At 41.0% G+C, this 19,609-nt stretch overlaps 1 protein-coding gene across 1 annotated transcript in view; it reads left to right on the top strand.

Annotated features, from left to right (window-relative positions):
* APPBP2 (amyloid beta precursor protein binding protein 2) overlaps window positions 1–19,609 on the top strand; it is a 64,574-nt gene that overhangs the window by 9,059 nt on the left and 35,906 nt on the right. Inside the window, exon 2 of the mRNA XM_036911111.2 lies at window positions 11,899–11,987. Within this exon, the coding sequence (XP_036767006.1) occupies window positions 11,899–11,987 (89 nt within the window). The remainder of the gene's footprint in view (window positions 1–11,898; window positions 11,988–19,609) is intronic.

Here is a 19,609-nt window from a genome sequence, read left to right as displayed (position 1 = left end):
TTGTGGGTAGTTGATTTTATTTTTTGCCTTTAGTTAGTATTTGGTTGGTCTGCTTTCTTTACTGTGATTTTATTTTCTCTGGTGACATCTGTTTAGCCTTAGAGTGCCTCCATCTAGAGCAGTCTGTGTAAAATACCCTGTAGAGGTGGTTTGTGGGAGGTAAATTCCCTCAACTTTTGCTTGTCTGGGAATTGTTTAATCCCTCCTTCTTATTTGAATGATAATCATGCTGGATACAGTATTCTTGGTTCAAGGCCCTTCTGTTTTCATTGCATTGAATATATCATAGCATTCTCTTCTGGTCTGTAAGGTTTCTGTTGAGAAGTCTGGTGATAGCCTGATGGGTTTTCCTTTGTAGGTGACCTTTTTCCTCTCTCTAGCTGCCTTTAAAACTCTGTCCTTGTCCTTTACCTTTGCCATTTTAATTATGTGTCTTGGTGTTGTCCTCCTTGGGTCCCTTCTGTGGGGAGTTCTATGTACCTCTGTGGTCTGAGCGATTATTTCCTCCCCCAGTTTGGGGAAGTTTTCAGCCATTATTTCTTCAAAGACACTTTCTAACCCTTTTTCTCTCTCTTCTTCTGGTACTCCTATAATGCAGATAGTGTACCTTTTGGATTGGTCACACAGTTCTCTTAATATTGTTTCATTCTTGGAGATCCTTTTATCTCTCTGTGGTTCTGCTTCTATGCATTCCTGTTGTCTGATTTCTATTCCATCAATGGCCTCTTGCATCTTATCCATTTTGCTTATAAATCCTTCCATAGATTGTTTTATTTCTGTAATCCCCCTCCCGACTTTGTCCGTTAGCTCTTGTATTTTTCTCTGCAGCTCCATCAGCATGGTTATGACCTTTATTTTTAATTCTTTTTCAGGAAGATTGGTTAGGTCTATCACTCCAAGCTCCTTCTTAGAGGTTGTCTCAGTTATTTTGGTCTGGATCAAATTCTTCTGTCTTTTATGACGATAGAGGTAGTTGTTGGGAGCTGACGCGTGTGTTGGCTGGGAGAACGTTCCTTCTTGCTGGTTTGTGACCTTCCTCTCCTGGGAGAACGGCGACCCCTAGTGGCTTGTGCTGGGCAGCTGCGTGCAGACGGGGTCTCTGATTCTTGCCCCGCTTCTGTGAAAGGTCTGCCCTGCTGCTGTGGGCGTAGCCAGCCTCAGGCTGCTGCTCCGCCATGTCAGAGCCACGCCAAAGGGGGATCGGGCGGGAGGCTCTTTATTGCCGTGAGGGGCCTCCAAGCGCTGCCGCCCAGTGGGTTAGACTGCCTGGTGTTCCCCTGGATTCCCAGCCACTGGGCTAAGTGTCCCGGGACGCCTCTGTCCAGCTGTGGGGTCTCTGTCCCTTTAAGACTTTCAAAGAGCACTCACTTTTCTTTGTCCAGGGACGCTGGCTGCGGGGACCCACTCGCAGGTTTTACTGTCCCCTTTCCCTAGTATCTAGCACCCCACGCACTGTGTGTCTGTGCTCCTGTGCAGATGGCTAGGGCTGGGTGTTTAGCAATCCTGGGCTCCCTCTCCCTCCCCTCTCCAACTCCTCTCCTCCCGCCGGGAGCTGGGGTGATGGGAGCTCAGGTCCCGCTGGCCTGCGGCTTGTATTTTACCCCTTTTGCAAGGTGCTGGGTTCTTGCAGGTGTAGATATAGCCTGGATGCTGCCCTGTATCTTCTGGTCTCTCCTTTAGGGACAGTTGTATTTGTTGTATTTTCAAAAATATATATGGTTTTGGGAGGAGATATCTGCTGCTCTACTCACGCCGCCATCTTGGCTTCTACCCCCCTGTTTTGTTTTTTTTAAGTGGAGAATATATGTGTATGTTTGTATTCGCATTAAAAAAATAACCTAGAGGAACACAAAATTTTAATGATGTTTACTCAAGGGGTAGGATTGCAGTGGCTTTTTACTTACAGGTATGTATAGCCATTATTTTTAATACTTGGATTTTTATGACCATGTATTATTTTGATATATAAAAGAAGTAAAATTAAAATTTAAGTATAAGATATATGGTACACAAACTTATACTAAGAGGAGATACAGCCTAAAAACTGATATTCTAAATTTGTCAGTATGAATGAAAAGAAAGTCTGAGTGGTTGTTTAAAAAGAAAAATCAGGAATTCAGCTAATTAAATAGTTAATTCACTAGGTAGCCAGATCAAGAAACTTGAAAGCTAACATTCTCAAAATTAGGAATGAGAAAGAAAAACAACTGTACATTTAATGGAAAGGGGAAAAATAGCTTTTTAAAATGGGCTTCAGATATTGAAAAGCTTGTAGGTTTATATGCTAATCAGTCTGAAAACCTTGCTGAGATTATGTTTCTAGGAATATAAAAATGACCAAAGAGAGAAATTGACAGACTAAACACTGTGACCTTTAAGGGTCATTCAGTTGTTATTCCAGGAATACACAGGAAGCCAGCTTCCAGGCCTTTCCCCCAAGGTGCTAGAAAGACCAGTCATCGCTAGTCCATGTGTCGAAATGTCCAGGTCCAGGTCCATTCAACAGTGTCTCCAGGGCTTAATGCAGTAGGGACTGGCAGCAGGATATTGCTCTGCTGGCCAGATCCTGGCTTCTATAACTCTTCTTTGGTTTGGACGTACAATTGTATAGGAGAGGCAGCAAGGTGTGTGAGCATATCCACAGGGCTCAAAGCTCGTTTACATGGCTTCTCTTTAAAACGCCGCAGCACTGTCCATAGGCAAACCGACCAACTCCATAGACTTGGTGTCCAACTTCAGGCCAGATTTCAACAAACTGTTGTACCTCTCTATCATGCCTGCCCCGGTAGGATTATATGGTCCATGAAATTTCCACTTTATTCCTAATAGCTGCACCCATTCTCATAATGCATGTCCAGTACAGTAGGTGCCTTGATCTCTCTCAATCACCTGTGGCCAGTCATAGGCTGCAACAAGACGCTCCAGGCCCCTCTTGGTGGTTTGCTGAACTGCACAATGTGCAGGAAAAGCAACCAATAGTCCAGTAGCCATGTTCACACAAGTCATGGCATACCAATGTCCGTCTGATATGGGCAAAGGCCCAATATAGTGTATTTGCCACCTGACAAGGGGTATTGGCCCCCTTACTATTGTCCCATGTTGCTGTGGGACTTGGTGTAAGTTCCTCTTAGAGCACACAAGGCACTCCTTCCGGGCTCTGCTGATTTCTTCAAAGGTCAGTGGCAAGCCCCACCTACAGGCTACAGCCCACATTGTCTTTTGCCCCACGTGCAACAAATGCTGGTGTAGTCATTGGGCCACATGAGAGGCAGGCTTTCCTTCTAGCCATTACACCTGGACCAATGTGTCTGCTTCATCATTCCCTGGGGATGCTAAAGGCAAAAGGCCGGTCACATGATATACAGTAACAGTATTAGTCTGACCAGAGGCCCATAGGTCTTGCCACAACTCTTGCCCCCAAAGGGGCCAGTGACCAACCATTCAGTTGGCATGATAACATGTCGGTAGCCACAGGAGCAAACTCTGATAGGTGGCCCAGTGTCAGGGCAGACAGCTATGGGGGAAGGCTCCTGGGTGATTATGAGCCATCTGCCCGCAACTCAGCCCATTGGCTTCTCTGCCCCTTTCCATCCTCCATCCATATTGTCTCAGTCTTAGGATGGAAAGCCACGGCCCTCCACTTTGGGGGCCTCCCATGACTGGAGCTGTCTGTGTACCAAACATCTTCAGGTATAGGGACTTTTCCCTCCTGATAAGGAGTCTGGGCTACCAGTGGCTCAAAAGCAAGTTCTTCCTGCTTTCCACTGGTATAGGTCACTGGCCCCAATAAGTGTTGGAGTTCTCCACTTAAGGGGCTAGTAGAGAGGTTGCTGCGCTGCTGTAAATATGCGCCCCCATTTGGCCAGTGTAGGTGTCTTTGCCACACCACTCTGTGGCCTTTGGGTCCAGTCTCACACCCACCCTGCTATGGGATAGGTGGTTATTACCTTGGTGGTCAGAGCTGTTCTGGCAATGGGCTCTGTAGCCAGCAAGGCATGGTACACAGCAGCCCGTTGCTTCTCTGTCAAGGTGTACCAGACCTCTGCTCCTTTCCATAGTTGCAACCAAAATCCAATAGGTTGGCATGTCCAATCAAGCCACTGCCAAAGACCCCATCCATAACCATCTTTGGTTACATGAACATCTAGGTCACAGGGCCTTGATGAGTCCATTACATTCAAGGCCTGTATGGCCTTGACTGCCCGCTTGGCAGTAGTAAAAGCAACTGTACATGTCTCATCCCAGTCCCATCTGATGCCCTTTCATACCAACCAATATAAGGGCTTCAGAATTTGTGCCAAGTGCTGGGTAAACACTCTCCAGTAGCCAAAAAGACCCCAAAACTCTTGTAGTACTGCCACAGTGGTAGGGGTGGGGAAAGCCTGGACCTTGTCTATAACTGCTTCAGTAACAACTTTAGTTTTACCCGACCAGACAGCCCCCAAGAATCTTACAGAGAAACCAGGTCCCTGAACCTTGGTGCTGTTCACAGCCCATCCTTTTTCCTGTAGATGTTGCAACAGTCTAGAACTACCCCCTTCTAAATCTGAAAGAGAATCAGACGTGAGCATAATATCATCAATGTAGTGATACAACTGCACTGTTTGTGTTTTCTTCCATGTGTCCCAAGTCCTGGGCTACAAGTCCATGACAGATGGTGGGACTGTGGAGATATCTCTGTGGAAGGACAGTAAATGTCCACTGCTGGCCTTCCCACATAGGCAAACTGTTCCTAGCTTTCCTGTGCTATATCAATAGAGAAGAAAGCATTAGCAAGGTCTACTACATGATACATTCCCAATTCATGGCTGACGCTGTCCAGAATGTCTGTTGTAGAGGGGACAGCGGCATGCAAAGGAGGTGTGACTTTATTCAATTCCCTGTAGTCTACAGTTATACGCCAGGAGCCGTCTGGCTTTCTCACTGGCCACTATGAGTGGGCTTTATGATGCCCACCTTCTCTAACTCCTGTAGAGTTTCTCCAATTTCCTTGTGCCCCCAGGCAATTTATACTGCTTAGTATTTGTCACCACCTGAGGTACAGGCAGAGCTACAGGTGGGTGCTTAGCATGTCCCCTCAGAACTACCTTTACTACACATACCCTCAGTCTGAACTCACCTGCAGTGGTCTGTAACCACAGGCCCTGCAGAATATCTACCCCCAAAATACATCAGGGATGGACGAAATGTACATGGTATACCCCTTTGGGGATAAACGCCCTATCCCCAATGAGATTTGGGCTTTCTTCACTCTAATTGCCTTACCCCCATAACCATCTATCACAGCAGGGGTCCTGGGGAAAACACTCAGGGTTGCCATGAATCAGAGAACACTCAGCTTCTGTGTCCACCAGTGCCAGGACACATTGTACAACACAGGGGACCAATGAACTGCTAATTCTACATGTGGCCTCTGGTCCCCACCATGTCCCCCAAGGTGGGGACTTTGACCTCCCTCTCTTAGTTGAACTGCGATGCCCAATCATCCTCCTGTGGGGGTGAGGGCTCAGGCGAATCCTGAGTACTGTCTCCTATGAAGTTTTGCAGGGACACAAGCTGGGCATGAGGCCTTGATTCTGGTTTCCGTGTCCTGGTCCTCAGCGGCTGGAACTGCTGCTCTGGCTTTAATTGGTGCCACAGTTGTAACAATATTCTGTTGGGCTGCCCATTGAGTTTTTCTTTCACTACCCCAGCCTTTATCAAATTAGACCACATCTGGGTCCTCGAGACCTTCGTGGGGCCTTTTGCACCTCTCCTTTCAGTCGTGGCCTGTACTTCCCTCCATGCCCTTATTGTTTCAACCTCCCCCAGACCTGCTAAAATACAGTAGCCTCACTTACGGGTTGCCCTAGGTGGGGGGCAAGAGTATTCACTAGGGACCCAAAGAGAGATGTGGGAGCTGTATGCAGCACCACGTTTCTCATTCCTATAGTGAACACCTCCTCATCAGGGCCCTCAGGGTCCATATTATAGAGAATATTTTTCATACCCAATTCCCACAGTACCTGTTGGAGCTCTGCATACGTTTTCAAACTACTGAGAAAATATGGTAAATCACCCTGATTAGGCCAAACTACCCTGATGGCAGCTGTCAGCCATTCCAGGAGTGTCTGATTCCCTGAGGCATGACGGTCATTTTGAAACCACTGCTGGAGGGAAGGGTGAGTCATCAGAGAAGCCATTCTACTCATCTCAGTACCTGACATAGCAATGTTCTTCACCCCCATATCCCAGAGATGCAAAAGCCATATAGGCAGAGATTCTGATGGCCTCTGCCTATACTGGACACTCATGTCCACTAGCTCGTCCTGGGTATAGGGGCAGAGCATGGAGTGCTCCACAACCTGGGGAGGGAACTGCTCCTCCCCCTGAGGAGCCCACGGTTTCATTTTTATTGTCTTAATCACAGCTGGGCAGGTCTTTAAAACAGGAGAAGATGGTACTTCCAGCAGTGGGCTGGGTAGCAGATCCGCCAGTGGCCCCTCCGCCTCTTCTCCCTTGGGCTTCTCCACCAACGGCTCCTCCTCCACCATTTCCGGGCTGAAGGCACTAATCTTCCCCCCCCACCCCAAAGCCTCCTGCAACGGGTCTTTTCATGCTGCTTCCTCCCTTGCTGCTAAGGGGTCTTCTAGGACCGTGACCTGTCTTTTCAGTAATTGTCAGTCTTCTTTAATAGCATCACATAGGTTATTGCCCAGGTCCTCCAAGTGATGCTGAAGTGTGTCTCTCTCCCGCCTAAGCCCCTCTCTCTCCTTGCTAACCCTCTCAATAATCCTCTCTTTCTCCTATAAAACATTTTCCACTATCTTAATGAAAAGACACTCTACCATGCCAGCCCCTCGCTACACGGTCCCTTAAGGTCTCCAAGCAGTCCTCCACCTCATGGAGGGCTTCTGCAGCTTCTGGCGTTTCCACCCTTCCCCAGTTCTGGAGAAGGTCCCACCCCTCTAAGAGGTACTTTACCCTAGACCAATTCCCCACTAGGGGTTTCCAACTTGGAAGCCCCACAGCTGGGGAGATAATGACAGGTAAAGCGGCACCCTCTGCTGCTGCATCCGCTGGGGCCTCCCTACCATCCACAGGAGCAGCCCTCCCATAATGCACCCATTATGACAGAATTCGGGTTCAGAGGCACCCTGCTGACTGCCGCCAGATGTAAGTGGGGAGAGGAAATCCTGGGGCAGAATACCTATAAAAACCGTAATCAGTCAAAGGGAGAAATAAAGTTTAAAACCCGTTTATTGCTTACAAACTGCAGTCCAGCATCGTCTCTCTCTCCTCTTGCTTCGGAAGAAGCAAGCAAGCCCCTCCCCTTAAACTCTCAGATTCAGGCACCCCCTCAGTTGCCCAGGTAATTACCCATTTACGACATGGAGATGAACTCTCCACGCCTGAGGATATGCAAATGAACTAAAGCTAGGATAGAGAATCTGAAAATGTTACAATTTTACCCACAAACTTTTTAATAAATTATCACTTAAGTGAATGTTTGCATGTGTGTCTATGCTGCTATGGATGAAAAAAAATGTTTTCTGAGAAAATATAACAGGAAACAGAATTTAGGTTGGGGAGCCAAGGGAAGGTCTCTGTGAGGAAGTGATATATTAATTGAAACCATTAAGATGAGTTACAGATTAACCAGGCACAAAGAATCATGGTACTAGTGCTTCATTTGAATGCAGCAGCATATGTATGCAAAAAGTTACGAGGTGAGACAGAGCTAAATGAAAGCTAATAGGCAGGACTGTAAGGGATAGGGAGAAAAAAGTGGCAAAAGATGAGGTTTGAAAGATAGGCAGGAGTCATGACTTTTAGAGACTTGTAGCTATTAAGTCTCTAAAAGTAGTTGATAGAGTCCTTTAATAGCCCCATTATGCACTGGATGCAGAATATAGTATGAAACATTGTAATAATGAACTTAAAGTAAGTCAGATTTTTAAAAATCTGATATGAGAATCATTACCAAGAAACCTAAGCCTCCATTTCATTTTCTTTAAGCTCTACTCTGTAAAATGTGTGAATCTATGAAAGAATTAATCTTTACATTTCTATTGTTTCTATAAAAATGTTAAAAATTACCCATCTTATATTCTTTCTTACCTCCCAATATATAATCCTCAAGAAGCAGTAAGTCTTAAGTTATTAAGAATATGGACATAAGGACAGATGGCCTGAGGCTAGATTCTTGCTTTGCCAGTTCTTAATTGTGTGATTTTGAGCAGATTTTTTATTTTATGTGGCTCAGTTACCTTATCTGTGGAAGGATGAATGAAAGCACTTAGAACAGTACATAGTACATATAAGATCCCTGTAAATGAAATGCTATTTTTATTTTGGATCAGTATCCCAAAAGCCTATTCATAATATGTATAAATTTGCTTTTTTTGGATAAACCTGGTAAGGATGATTTGAAAAAAATATATCATTACCTTCTCACCAGAATTTAAATGGGAACTCATTTTTAGATAGGAAAATTGAACTGCTGAATTAAAAAAAGTTTGTGTTATATTTGTGTTCAATATATTTACAATTGTAACTAAAGCAGCAACTATCCTAAATTTTAGTTTCAATTCCTATTTAGTAGAGTATACCAAATTTCAGTCATTAAAGGGCAATTGTACAGCATAGAGAATATAGTAAATAATTTTGTGATATCTTTCTTGGTGACATGGTAACTACACTAATTGGGGTGAGCATTATTATTTGTTTTATATATAAAATATGTTATATATCACATATAATTAAATGTTAACTATTGAATCACTTTGAAATGAATGTAATATTGTATATCAACTATACTTACTAAAAAAGGACACAATTGTAGAACACATAAAGTTGGTCTTTGACTAATGAGTTCAGGCAAAAAACTTGTATGATTTGTTTTCATTTCTTCTATCTAAAAAGAAATCCTAAGCCTTAAGTTTTACTAATGACAGTTATTTGGTAAGAAGGTTTTTTTTTTTGCTCTATACTGTTTAGGAAATATATTTATTTTGATAACTGCCTTTATTTTTCTAACCCAAGTCAGAAATTTATCACATTGCTAAGTTCTAAAATAGGAATTTGGTCATAAATTCTTTATTTTCCCTGAGTTATTCTATATTAGTTAATAGCAAAGGAAATATGACAGTGATTAACAATAAGTAGTGAATTTTACTGTATACATTCCCAAAGCTCTTATTACAGCAGAAAATAAAATCATCTCCAAAAATGGCAAATCTTTCCTTAAGGTTTATTGTTAATGTTAATATCCAACCATTATGTGAAGATAAGATTTCTACCTCATGGAAATACATCCTGTGCTCATGGATAGGAAGAATTAATATTGTCAAAATGGCCATCCTGCCTAAAGCGATCTACAGATTCAATGCAGTCAATCCTTATCAATGACATTCTTCCAAGAACTAGAGCAAATAGTTCTAAAATTCATATGGAACCACAAAAGACCTGAATAGCCAAAGCAATACTGGGAAGGAAGAATAAAGCTGGGGGGATTATGCTCCCCGACTTCAAGGTCTGCTACAAAGTAATCAAGACAATTTGGTACTGGCACAAGAACAGACTGATAGATCAATGGAACAGAATATAAGGTCCAGATATAGACCCACACATTTATGGCCAATTAAGATGATAAAGGATTCCAAAATAAGTTAGGCTTGGTGTACCATGCCAGCCCTTAACGAAATTTTGTGAAGCACTATCTTACCAAAAAAATTATCTTAAAAAAAAATGATGATAAAGGAGCCATGGAAACACAATGTAGAAATGACAGCCTCTTCAATGGCTGGTGTTGGCAAAACTGGACAGCTACATGTAAGAGAATGAAACTGGATTACTTTCTAACACTATACACATAAGTAAACTTGAAATGGATCAAAAACCTGAATGTAAGTTATTGGAACCATAAAACTCCTAGAAGAAAACATAGGCAAAAATCTCTTGAATATAAACATGAGCAATTTTTTCCTGAATGCATCTCCTCAGGCAAGGGAAACAAAAGCAAAAATGAACAAATGGGACTACATTAAACTAAAAGGCTTCTGTACAGCAAAAGATACCATCAGTAGAACAAAAAGGCATCCTACAGTATGGGAGAATATATTCATAAACAACGTATCTGAGAAGGGGTCAACATCCAAAATATATAAAGAGCTCACATGCCTCGACACCCAAAAAGCAAATAACCCTATTAAAAAATGGGCAGAGGATATGAATAGACACTTCTCCAAAGAAGAAATTCAGATGGCCAACAGGCACATGAAAAGATGCTCCATATTGCTAATCATCAGGGAAATGCAAATCAAAACCACAATGAGATATCACCTCACACCAGTTAGGATGGCCAGCATCCAAAAGACAAGAAACAACAAATGCTGGGGAGGATGCAGAGAAAGAGGAACCCTCCTACACTGTTGGTGGGAGTGTAAATTAGTTCAGCCATTGTGGAAAGCAATATGGAGGTGCCTCAAAAAGCTAAAAATAGAAATATCATTTGACCCAATAATTCCACTCCTAGGAATTCACTTGAAGAAAACAAGATCCCAGATTCAAAAAGACATATGCAACCCTATGTTTATCGCAGCACTATTTACGATAGAGAAGATATGGAAGCAACCTAAGTGTCCATCAGTAGATAAATGGATAAAGAAGAAGTGGTACATATAAACACAGTGGAATACTGTTCAGGCATAAGAAGAAAACAAATCCTACCATTTGCAACAACATGGATGGAGCTAGAGGGAATTACGCTCAGTGAAATAAGCCAGGTGGAGAAAGAGAAGTACCAAATGATTTCATATACATTTGTGGAGTATAACAAGAAAGGAAAAACTGAAGGAACAAATCAGCAGACTCACAGAACCCAAGAATGGACTAGTGGTTACCAAAGAGAAAGGGGGTGGGAAGAGCACACGGAAAGGTAGGGAGAAGGGGATTAAGGGGTGTCATGATTAGCACAAAAAAATGTAGAGAGTCACAGGGAAGGCAGTATAACACAGAGAAGACTAGTGACTCTTGCATCTTACTATGCTAATGGACTGTAGTGGGTATGTGGTGGGGACTTGATAATAGGGGGGAATGTAGTAACCACAGTGTTGCTCATGTGAAACCTTCATAAGGTTATATACCAATGATACCTTAATAAAAAAAAGTATATAAGAAAAATTTTAAAAAGTAATAAAAAAAATTTAAAGCATTTGGTAAAGTGGGGTGGGTAGGGTGATAATGGGCAATAGTGTTTGTCTCTTTTTAACTTTGTGCACATATTATTCGTGATCAACTAACATATTTGTTAAAATACCATTTTAAATAGAAGTTCTAAAAAGTCAGGCAAAATGAATAAATGATTGTGAGATTAGAAATTCTGCGCTCCTGGTTTACTTTAGATGTGATCTACTGTTGTCAGCTTGTGAAGTGTCATGCCCAGAACTGAGCTGAAGAGTCCTTTGTGGGGCATATTGACCAGTCCTAGCTTCTGGACATTATCTTTGCTATCATTTTGATAATATCACATTAACTATATCCAGTTTTGTTTAAGGAAAAAACTTCATTTTTAAAGTTTCTTGAATACAACTTTTTAATGTTTATTTAATAAATAAGTACTTATATTGCATTTTGTAGTACTTACCATGTACATACTAGATAGTTTTAGAAATACTGATTTCTAACTATTCTATACAACTATTAGGCTGTTTTATATGGTTTGTAGAAATTTAGGGTTACATTTCTCTTAGCATAAGCATCTTTCCTGATTATTATGTAATCATACCAACTTTGAGTAGTATCCATTAAATTCATCAAATACTAAGCCCATCAAATTTATTCATAAGCACGATTAAATTAGAAATTGAAATTAAATTTCAAACATTTAAAATAATCTTTTTTCTTTCTTTATTTCAGCTTTACCAACAGGGACGCTTATGTCAGCTGGGCAGTGAATTTTGTGAATTGGAAGTTTTTGCAAAAGTATTGAGAGCTTTGGATAAAAGGTAAATTCATGTTTTTTAAACTATGGTAAACTATACATAACTTGAATTTTACCATTGTAATCAATTTTAAGTCTACAGTTCAGTGGCATTAAGTACATTCACATTGTTGTGAAACCATCATTACCACCATTGCTTTTTGTGTGTAAGAAAAGGAGGTCAACTTCATTTTCCCCCTTGTGGTGGTTATGTAATAGGAGCCACATGGAGGTGTAGGTGACAAGGCTTTTGGTTGTACTTGCTGTTCTCTTTAGCATTCTTCCCTAAATTTGCTTTAAATGCCATTTCTTTCCTTAACCCACATTTCTGGGAGCATAGAATATGGTTTTACAAAATACTGCTGATCTCCTATATAAGTATTGCCAGAATGTTTAATTTCTTCAGCAAATTAAATAAATATTGTTGAATGCCTGTTCTATGTCAGGTATTCTTCTAGATGCTGTGGTTACAGCAGTGGATAAAATATACAAAATCTTTTCCTTATAGTTTTCATATTTTAGAGAAGGATGATAAAATAATAAACAAGTAAATAATTAACATTATTTCACTGTCCAAGGATAATTTTGAAATGTAGCCTGTGTACTAAGCCAACTCTAGAGAAACTTCTTGGTTACTTGATTAATTACAATAAATCTGCAGAAAAAGAATAGATGAGATCTTCATTTTGGTAAGAGGCTATAGAAAAATCTTTTAAAAACATTCTTTAAGAAAATTATTCTAGCTTTCTGGGATTTGAGTTTCTCTGCAGTTCTACACATGGCCATTGAAAAGATTTAGTGGAATATCTCCCTTTCATCTCTCAGGTTATCTTTTACCAAGACCAAATGCCTTGGTACCGGTTTAATATGTTTGTGAAGTAGTCTGACTTTTTTCTGCTTTATCCAACGCAGTGACTCCCATTACTTAAAATTTTGTTTTTACATTTTTTCTGTTGCGATACAATTCACATACCATAAAATTCACCATTTCAAATTGTACAGTTCAGTGGCTTTTACTGTCTTCACAGGGTTTTACAAACGTTACCTCTATCTAATTCCAGTATATCTTATTTTCATCATCCCCAAAAGAAACCTATACCCATCAATAGTTACTCCCTATTTCCTCTTGCCTCCAGTCCCTTGTCTACCATTTAACCATTTCCTGCCTCTGAATTTACCTATTCTAGACATTTTATATAAATGGAATCATACAATATGCGGTCGTTTGTGACTGGCTTCATTTACCTGTCATAATGTTTTCAAGGTTTATTGCTTTCTTTTATCAGGAATTAATACTTTTTTTGGTATCATTCATTAATCTACAATTACATGAGGAACATTATGTTTACTAGAATCACCCCATCACCAAGTCCCCCCCACAAACCCCATTACAGTCACTGTCCGTCCGTGTAGTAAGATGCTGTAGAATCACTACTTGTCTTCTCTGTGTTGCACAGCCCTCTCCATGCCCATCCCCACATTATACCTGCTAATCGTAACACCCCTTTCTTCCCCCCTGCATCTGCCCCTCATCCCTCCCTTCCCACCCATCCTCCCCAGTCCCTTTCCCTTTGGTAACTGGTAGTCCATTCTTGGGTTCTGTGATTCTGCTGCTGTTTTGTTCCTTCACTTTTTTCTTTGTTCTTATACTCTACATATGAGTGAAATCATGTGATACTTGTCTTTTCTGCCTGGCTTATTTCACTGAGCATAATACCCTCTAGCTCCATCCATGTTGTTGCAAATGGTATGATTTGTTTTCTTCTTATGACTGAATAATATTCCAACATGTATATGTACCACATCTACTTTATCCATTCATCTACTGATGGAGACTTAGGTTGCTTCCATTTCTTGACTATTGTAAATAGTGCTGCAATAAACATAGGGATGCATATGTCTTTTTGAGACTGGGCTCCTGCATTCTTAGGGTATATTCTTAGGAGTGGAATTCCTGGGTCAAATGGTATGTCTATTTTGAGCTTTTTGAGGAACCTCCATACTGCTTTCCACAATGGTTGAACTAATTTACATTCCCACCAGCAGTGTAGGAGGGTTCCCCTTTCTCCACAACCTCGCCAGCATTTGTTGTTGTTTGTCTTTTGGATGGTGGAGATCCTTACTGGTGTGAGGTGATATCTCGTTGTGGTTTTAATTTGCATTTCTCTGATGACTAGCAATGTGGAACATCTTTTCATGTGCCTATTGGCCATCTGAATTTCTTCTTTGGAGAACTGTCTGTTCAGTTCCTCTGACCATTTTTTTATTGGATTATTTCCTTTTTGTTTGTTGAGGTATGAGAGCACTTTATATATTTTGGATTGTCAACCCTTTATCGGATCTGTCATTTATGAATATATTCTCCCATACTGTAGGATGCTTTTTTGTTCTCTTGGTGGTGTCCTTTGCTGTACAGAAGCTTTTCAGTTTGATGTAGTCCCACTTGTTCATTTTTGCTTTTGTTTCCCTTGCCTAGGGAGATATGTTCATGAAGTCGCTCATGTTTATGTCCAGGAGATATTTGCCTGTGTTTTTTTCTAAGAGTTTTATGGTTTCATGACTTACATTCAGGTCTTTGATCCATTTGGAGTTTACTTTTGTGTATGGGGTTAGACAGTGATCCAGTTTCATTCTTTTACATGTAGCTGTCCAGTTTTCCCAACACCAGCTGTTGAAGAGGCTGTCATTTTCCCCATTGTATGTCCATGGCTCCTTTATCATATATTAATTGACCATATATGTTTGGATTAATCCCTGGACTCTATTCTGTTCCAATGGTCTGTGGGTCTGTTCTTGTGCCAGTTCCAAATTGTCTTGATTACTGTGGCTTTGTAGTAGAGCTTGAAGTTGGGTAGCGAAATCCCCCCTGCTTTATTCTTCCTTCTCTGTATTGCTTTGGCTATTCGGCATATTTTGTGGTTCCATATGAATTTTAAAACTATTTATTCCAGTTCGTTGAAGAATGCTATTGGTATTTTGGTAGGGATTGCATTGAATCTGTAGATGACTTTAGGCAGGATGGCCATTTTGACAATATTAATTCTTCTTAGCCAAGAGCATGGGATGAGTTTCCATTTGTTAGTGTCCACTTTAATTTCTCTTAAGAATGTCTTGTAGTTATCAGGGTATATATAGGGCTTTCACTTCCTTGGTTAATTCCAAGGTATTTTATTCTTTTTGATGCAATTATGAGTGGAATTGTTTTCCTAATTTCTCTTTCTGCTAGCTCATCATTAGTGTATAGGAAAGCAACAGATTTCTGTGTATTAATTTTGTATCCTACAACTTTGCTGAATTCAGATATTCGTTCTAGTAGTTTTGGAGTGGAGTCTTTAGGGTTTTTTATGTACAATATCATGTCATCTGCGAATAGTGACCATTTGACTTCCTCTTTACCAATCTGGATGCCTTGTATTTCTTTGTTTTGTCTGATTGCCGTGGCCAGGGCCTCCAGTACTATGTTGGGAGAGTGGGAAGAGTGGGCATCCCTGTCTTGTTCACAATCTTAGAGGAAAAGCTTTCAGCTTCTCGCTGTTAAGTATGATGTTGGCTGTGGGTTTGTCATATATGGCCTTTATTATGTTAAGGTACTTGCCCTCTATACTCATTTTGTTGGGACTTTTTTATCATGAATGGATGTTGAATTTTGTCGAATGCTTTTTCAGCGTCTGTGGAGATTATTATGTACTTTTTCTCTTTTTGTTGATGTGATGGATGATATGGATGGATTTTCAAATGTCGTACCATTGTTGCATCCCTGATGAATCCCACTTGATCATGGTGTATGATCCTCTTGATGTATTTTTGAATTCAGTTTGCTAATATTTTGTTGAGTATTTTTGCATCTATGTTCATGAGGGATATTGGTCTGTAATTTTCTTTTTTGGTGGAGTCTTTGCCTGGTTTTGGTATTAGAGTCATGCTGGCTTCATAGAATGAGTTTGGAAGTATTCCCTCCTCTTCTATTTTTTAGAAAACTTTAAGGAGAATGGGTATTATGTCTTCTCTATGTGTCTCATAAAATTCAGTGGTGAATCCATCTGGCCTGGGGGTTTTGTGCTTGCATAGTTTTTTGATTACCGATTCAATTTCATTGCTGGGAATTGGTCTGTTTAGATTTTCTGTTTCTTCCTTGGTTAGTCTTGGAAGATTGTATTTTTCTAGGAAGTTATTCATTTCTTCTAGGTTTTCCAGCTTGTTAACATATAGATTCTCATAGTATTCTCTAATAATTGTTTGTATTTCTGTGGGGTCTGTAACGATTTTCCTTTCTGATTACTGATTCTGTTGATATGTGTAGATTCTCTTTTTTTCTTAGTAAGCCTGGCTAGGGGCTTATCTATTTTGTTTATTTTCTCAAAGAACCAGCTCTTGGTTTCATTGATTTTTTTCTATTGTTTTATTCTTCTCAATTTTATTTATTTCTTCTCTGATCTGTATTATGTCCCTCCTGTTGACTTTGGGCCTCATTTGTTCTTTTTCCAGTTTCAGTAATTGTGACTTTAGACTATTCATTTGGGATTGTTCTTCCTTTTTTAAATATGCCTGGATTGCTATATTATTTCCTCTTAGAACTGCCTTTGATGCATCCCACAGAAGTTGGGGCTTTGTGCTGTTGTTCTCATTTGTCTCCATATATTGCTTGATCTGTGTTTTAATTTGGTCATTGATCCATTGATTATTTAGTAGCATGTTGTTAAGCCTCCATGTGTTTGTGAGCCTTTTTGTTTACTTTGTACAATTTATTTCTAGTTTTATTCCTTTGTGGTCTGAGAAGTTGGTTGGTAGGATTTCAATGTTTTTGAATTTACTGAGGCTTTTTTTGTGGCCTCTTAGGTGGTCTATTCCGGAAAATGTTCCATGTGCACTTGAGAAGAATGTGTATCCTGCTGCTTTTGGGTGTAGAGTTCTATAGATGTCTATTAGGTCCATCTGTTCTAGTGTGTTGTTCAGTGCCTCTGTGTCCTTACTTATTTTCTGTCTAGTGGATCTGTCCTTTGAAGTGAGTGGTGTGTTGAAGTCTCCTAGAATGAATGCATTGCATTCTATTTCCTCCTTTAATTCTGTTAGTATTTGTTTCATATATGTTTGTGCTCCTGTATTGGGTGCATATATATTTATAATGGTTATATCCTCTTGTTGGAGTGACCCCTTTATCATTATGTAATGTCCTTCTTGATTTCTTGTTACTTGCTTTGTTTTGAAGTCTGTTTTGTGTGATGCAAGTAGTGCAACACCTGCTTTTTTCTCCCTATTGTTTGCATGAAATATCTTTTTCCATCCCTTGACTTACAGTCTGTGCATGTCTTTGGGTTTGAGGTGAGTCTCTTGTAAGCAGCATATAGATGAGTCTTGTGTTTTTACCCATTCTATTACTCTGTGTCTTTTGATTGGTGCATTCAGTCCATTTACATTTAGGGTGGTTATTGAAAGATATGTACTTATTGCCATTACAGGCTTTATATTCATTGTTACCAAAGGTTCAAGGGTAGCTTCTTTACTATCTAACCATCTAACTTAATTCGCTTATTAAGCTATTGTAAATACAGTGTGATGATTCTTTATTTCTCTCCTTTCTTATTCTTCCTACTCCATTCTTTATTTGTTAGGTGTTTTGTTCTGTGCTCTTTTGTATTTCCTTTGACTGCTTTTGTTAATAGTTGATTTTATATTTTGCCTTTAGTTAGTATTTGTTTGGTCTGCTTTCTTTGTTGTGATTTTATTTTCTCTGTTGACATCTATTTAGCCTTAGGAGTGCTTCCATCTAAAGCATTCCCTTTAAAATATCCTGTAGTGGTGGTTTGTGGGAGGCAAATTCCCTCAACTTTTGCTTGTCTGGGAATAGTTTAATCCCTCCTTCATATTTGAGTGATAGTCGTGCTGGATACAGTATTCTTGGTTCAAGGCCCTTCTGTTTTCATTGCATTAAGTATATCATGCCATTCTCTTCTGGCCTGTAAGGTTTCTGTTGAGAAGTCTGATAATAGCCTGATGGCTTTTCCTTTGTAGGTGACCTTTTTTCTCTCTCTGGCTGCCTTTAATACTCTGTTCTTGTCTTTGATCTTTGCCATTTTAATTATTATATGTCTTAGTGTTGTCCTTCTTGGGTCCCATATGTTGAGAGATCTGTGGGCTTCCATGGTCTGAGAGACTATTTCCTCCCCCAGTAATGGGAAATTTTCAACAATAATTTCTTCAAAGACCCTTTCTATCCCTTTTTCTCTCTTCTTCTTCTGGTACCCCTATAATGTGAATATTGTTCTGTTTGGATTGGTCACACAGTTCTCTTAATGTTCTTTCATTCCTGGAGATCCTTTTATCTCTCTCTGCCTCAGCTTCTCTGTATTCCTGTTCTCTGATATCTGTTCAGTTACAGTCCCTTGCACCTTATCCAGTCTGCTCTTAAGTCCTTCCAGAGATTGTTTCATTTCTGTAATCTCCCTCCTGACTTCACCCTTAGCTTTTGCATATTTCTCTGCAGGTCCATCAGCATGGTTTTGACGTTTATTTTGAATTCTTTTTCAGGAATATTGGTTAAATCTATCTCCCTATGCCCTCTCTCTGGGGTTGTCTGGGTGATTCTTGACTGGGTCAGATTCTTTTGCCTTTTCATGGCGATAGAGGTGGTCGTAGGCAGGTGGCCTTTGTGTCAGCTGGGAGAACAAAGTCCCTTCCTGCTTTCTGGTCACCTTACCTTTCTCCGCTGCCTGTGCCAGTTACCCACACACCAGGAGCAGCCTCTGGGTTAATCCACTCAGCTGCCATGTGCAGGGTATCCCTCCGGGTAGCCCAGAGCCCTGTGAGGAATGGCAGGCACGCCACGTGTGTTCTCCTGCAAGAATGGCACCCCTTTGTGCCTTGCACCAGTTTCCTTTGTCTGTGCTGGGCTTCTGCTCGCCGGTAGCAGTCTCTGAGAGGCCCGGTTAGCTGCTCGCTGGGAGGAGACTCTGGGCAGTTGCTGTGGGCGGGTCTGTTCTTCGGGTGCTGTGCCGCTGTAGCGGGGCAGCGCAAGCCAGGGGAACGAGTGGGAGGCTGCTTATTGCCGTTGGGGACTTAAGTGCTGCTTTGCCACCCAGGGGGTTACGGTGCCTCAAGTTCCTCAGGATTCCCAGCCTATTGGGCTGTGTGCCAGGACGATTCGGTCCAGCTGTGAAGCCCCTGTCCCTTTAAGACTTTCAAAAAGCACTCGCTTTTCTTTCATCCCAGGGAGCCGGCTGTGGGGACCCGCTCGCAGATTTTACTTTTCCTTTTCTCTAATACCCAGTACACCATGCAATGTGTGTCTGTGCTCCCAGTGAAGATTACTAGGGCTGGGTATTTAGCAGTCCTGTGCTTCCACTCCCAACCCACTTCAACTCACATGGGGGGAGTGCTTGGGTCCCACTAGGTCACAGCTTTGTATCTTACCCTTTTCATGAGATGCTGAGTTCTTGCAGATATAGATGTGGCCTGGCTGTTGTACTGTATCTTCTGGTCTCTCTGTTAGGCATAGTTGTATTTGTTGTATTTTCAAAAATATATATGGTTTTGGGAGGAGATTTCCACTGCCCTACTCACGCTGCCATCTTGGCTCCTCCCCCCCTTGCTATCACTTAAAAAAAAAATTATTACTTAGCTATCCTAGCAGGTGAAATGGTCTCTCATTAT

Source organism: Manis pentadactyla, chromosome 4 (assembly GCF_030020395.1).
Source record: "Manis pentadactyla isolate mManPen7 chromosome 4, mManPen7.hap1, whole genome shotgun sequence".
Taxonomy (NCBI): domain Eukaryota; kingdom Metazoa; phylum Chordata; class Mammalia; order Pholidota; family Manidae; genus Manis; species Manis pentadactyla.
The sequence above is the reverse complement of the archived record's forward strand: the minus strand, read 5'-3'. Positions and strand labels throughout refer to the sequence as shown.